Below are 3,892 nucleotides of genomic sequence, written 5' to 3' on the forward strand. Positions count from 1 at the left end.
TGGGGCTCTGCCTTGAGGGGTGGATTTTGTCAAGCAAATCCACAGGGATGTAAACAAATCAACATTCATTGTCAGGCAATGGTGGGGACCAAAATCAGTCACATGGATGACTGGATGGACAGACGGACGGACTGGCCTTCGTGCCGGTGGCATGTAAAAGCACCCACTACACTCTCGGAGTGGTTGGCATTAGGAAGGGCATCCAGCTGTAGAAACTCTGCCAAATCAGATTGGAGCCTGGTATAGCCATCTGGTTCACCAGTCCTCAGTCAAATCGTCCAACCCATGCTAGCATGGAAAGCAGACGTTAAACGATGAAGATGAATAGTAATAATAATAATAATGGCTTCAAATTTCAGCACAAGGCCAGCAATTGTGGGGTGAAGGGTTAAGTCGATTACATCAACCTCAATATTCAACTGGTCCTTATTTTATCAACCCCAAAAGTATGAAAGACAAAGTCGACCTTGGTGGAATTTGAACTCAGAAACGTAAAGACAGATAAAATGCCACTTAACATTTTGCCCAGCGTGCTAACAATTCTGCCAGCTCACCTCCTTAATACTAATAATTATAAGTATTATTATTATTATCATTGCCTAACGCTGGAGATGTACTACAGTGTCAGCTGTTCACTACCAGTGAACTAAGGTAACACCCCTTATTTTTCGAGCACCTTCCAGAGTATTCCGGTGGTTCCAAGCAGTGCTGTTTTCTGCAAGTGCTCCACCCTTATTGCAGCCCCTATTTGTTCCACGTACTTCTCGAGATGTTTGCTCACTGTTCCCAGGGCTCCGACAATTATTGGTATTACTAGCACCTTTTTCATCGACCACAACTGCTTTACTTCCCAAGCTAACCTGTCATATCTCTCGACTATTATTATTATTATTATTATTATTATTATTATACTACACTAGCAACAACAGTTGAAAGAGGCATCTTCTGCCTGGTTGGCCAGCTTGAGAGAAATAGTTGATAGATCTCCCTCAAATCACATTTTTTCCACTGTCTTCAGAAAATAAAAGGAACAAGACATCGTTTGATGTAGTCTTTGGTGGACTGTCTCAGGAAAGAAAATAATGATAGGACTGATCATGTGTCTGCTCAATCAGAGCTAAACAACAACTACTACCACTACAACTACTACCACTACAACTACTACCACTACTACTACTACTGCGGTCATCATTAGTGCATATTAATTTCCCTCCCCTCCCCGCCATCATCGCCATATTTTCTTCCGGCTCAGTAAAATCTCAGTAAATTTTCCTATAAAACTCTTCTGGAGATGAAGATCTTTATCTGTTGATGTTGGAGTTTGACGTCTTTCATGTCAAGCAGGAGTTTAATCAGGGGCATTATTACATCACCAGTAATTAAAGACTAAAACTGGTTGTTATTGCCCTGCCGGAGGAGAAGAGAGAGAGAGAGAGACTGTGTGGGGGGATGTGGTGGTGGTGGTGATTTTAAAGTAAATGGTGATTGGGATGATGAGATACTTGTGCTGTGGCAGGGGGAGGGGAGTGAAACTATTAATAATAATGGTGGTGGTGGTGATCTTTGCAGTGATTGGAGTACTTGTGGTTGCCATGGTGACTGAGAATGATGCAGTAGTTTTGACTGTGGTAGCAGTAGTAGTTGAAAGTGATTGACTTGGTGACTGACATCTCTGTACACTATTGTCTTTGTGTCTTCAGTGGTGGTGGTGACGGCGATGGTGGTGGTGGTGGTGGCGGCGGTAGTGACAACTCTAGTGTCATTAAGAGCTTTAATTACTTTCTTCCAATGGAGAAGGGTTTCAATGTGACCCCAAATAACCAGCATCACACAGGCTTTTATCTTTTATTTGTTTCAGACATTTGACTGCGGCCATGCTGGGGCACCATCTTGGAAAATTTTTAATCAAATAAATCAACCCCAGTATTTTATACACACACACACACACACACACACACACACACACACACACACACACACTCACTCACTCACTCACTCACTCACTCACTCACTCACTCACTCACTCACATGACAGGCTTCTTTCAGTTTCCATCTACCAATTCCACTCACAAGGCATTGGTTGGCCAAGGTCTATAGTAGAAGACACTTGCCCAAGGTGTCATGCAGTGGGACTGAACCTAGAACCATGTGCTTGGGAAGTAAGTTTCTTACTACACAGCCACACTTGCACATTTAAATTAATGAAATATATGCATAAATTATAAAATAGGTAAAATAAATTAAATAATAAATACATAGATGGGACTAATTGAAGAAATAAAATAGTCTGGATTGATAAACGGTCTCGATTTGAAAGTTAGTCAAATATTCTGGACAAACAAATATGCAATACTGGCCCCTTCTTTTTAACTGTTTATCCCTTTAGTAGAAGAGAATCTTAAGTTTTACTGGGTGCAGGGTGATCTCACTGCTGCATCCAGTCCATGCTGTAAAAGTGGCTGGCATTAGGAAGGGCTTCTGACTGTAGAAACCATGCCAAGGTAGACATTGGAGCATGATGTAGGCTTTGAATTAGTTGGATCTTTGAAAATAGAAATAATACATTTCTAAATCTCTCAAAGAGATTTATACAGTAGCAGCACAATAAAGTGATGGTATGTTGTCAACTTAATATGACAGTCCCACGAAAGGGAAGAATGCTACTGTTATTTAGCCCTAGGAAACACTGTTTCCTGTTGGACTTGAAACATGAGGACACAGGAAATGTGTCAAGTCCAACAGGAAACGGTGTTTCCTAGGGCTAAATAACAGTAGCATTCTTCCCTTTCGTGGGACTGTCACATTAAGTTGACAACATCCTATCACTTTAGTTGGATCTTGTTGAGTCAAACTAGCCAACCCATGCCAGTAACCCTTTTAGGGTTGATGGAATAAGTACCGGTTAAATACTGAGGTTGATGTAATTGGCTTACCCCACCCTTCGAAATTGCTGGCCTTGTGCCAAAATTTGAAACCAATATTTAGGATGATGGTTTATAATGAACCCTCCCTCTGTTCTCTCTCTCCCCCTCCTATTCTCCCTTTCTCTTCTCTCTCTCCCTCCCTCTGTTCTCTGTCTCCCTCTTTCTTTTCTCTTTCCTCTTTCTCTACTCTCTCCTCTCTCCCTTTCTCTTCTCTCTCTCCCCCTCTCTCTGTTCTCTTTCTCTCTCCCCCTCTCTCTGTTCTCTTTCTCTCCTCTCTCTCTCCTCTCTCTCTGTTCTCTCTCCCTCCCTCTCTCTAAAATTCTACCTAATTCTTCATTTCCCATTTTTTCTCCCCTTTCTCATTCTTCTCTTTCTCTCCCAAAGGTTGCTTGACACTCATGGGAACAATTGTGATGGCAGTGAAAGGAAAAGATTACCTTTACGCCATGAAAACTCATAATTACCGAACAATAAACAATTTTCCAACTTTGACAAACGTTGACCTCACCGGACAATTAACGGTCGGCTGGTCCTTGGCCCTGGCCATAGTCTCTGGGTGCTTCACCCTGATAGGCTTTGGAATTTGGTTCACAGAATATCAAGTCTTAAAAACTGCTGAAGAAAACAACAATACCAGGTGAGGATAAAACAAAAAAGAAGAAAACTGGACAAAAAATAAAACAATTGGACAAAAAAAAATATTGAAAAGAAAAGAAAAAGAATACAAATGTTTGTTTTGAGAATCTCAGAACAAGAATTGATGATGTGTATGGAACATTTGGAGTCAAAAGATATATTTTTATTTATTTTGGTTTTTCTTGTTTTTATTTAATTTAAATTTTTTTTTAGTTTTATTTATTTATTTATTTTTGAAGATGAAGAAAAATTTTTTGAAGAAAAGGAAAAAAATATTTTTAAATGTTTTCTTTTTTTTTTAAATTTTATCTATATAATTTATAAATCTAATT

The 3,892-nt window shown here is 39.8% G+C and overlaps 1 protein-coding gene across 2 annotated transcripts in view; it reads left to right on the forward strand.

The window, feature by feature from the left end:
* The window catches only part of LOC128248884 (uncharacterized), a 118,978-nt gene extending 115,248 nt beyond the window's left edge, over window positions 1-3,730 (forward strand). For both annotated transcript variants that reach the window (XM_052971098.1, XM_052971097.1), the window contains exon 3: window positions 3,309-3,730. In XM_052971098.1, coding sequence (XP_052827058.1) covers window positions 3,309-3,565 — 257 coding nt within the window. In that variant the 3' untranslated portion in view covers window positions 3,566-3,730. The remainder of the gene's footprint in view (window positions 1-3,308) is intronic.
* Window positions 3,731-3,892: the final 162 nt, after the last annotated feature.

This window comes from Octopus bimaculoides, chromosome 10 (assembly GCF_001194135.2).
Source record: "Octopus bimaculoides isolate UCB-OBI-ISO-001 chromosome 10, ASM119413v2, whole genome shotgun sequence".
Classification (NCBI taxonomy): domain Eukaryota; kingdom Metazoa; phylum Mollusca; class Cephalopoda; order Octopoda; family Octopodidae; genus Octopus; species Octopus bimaculoides.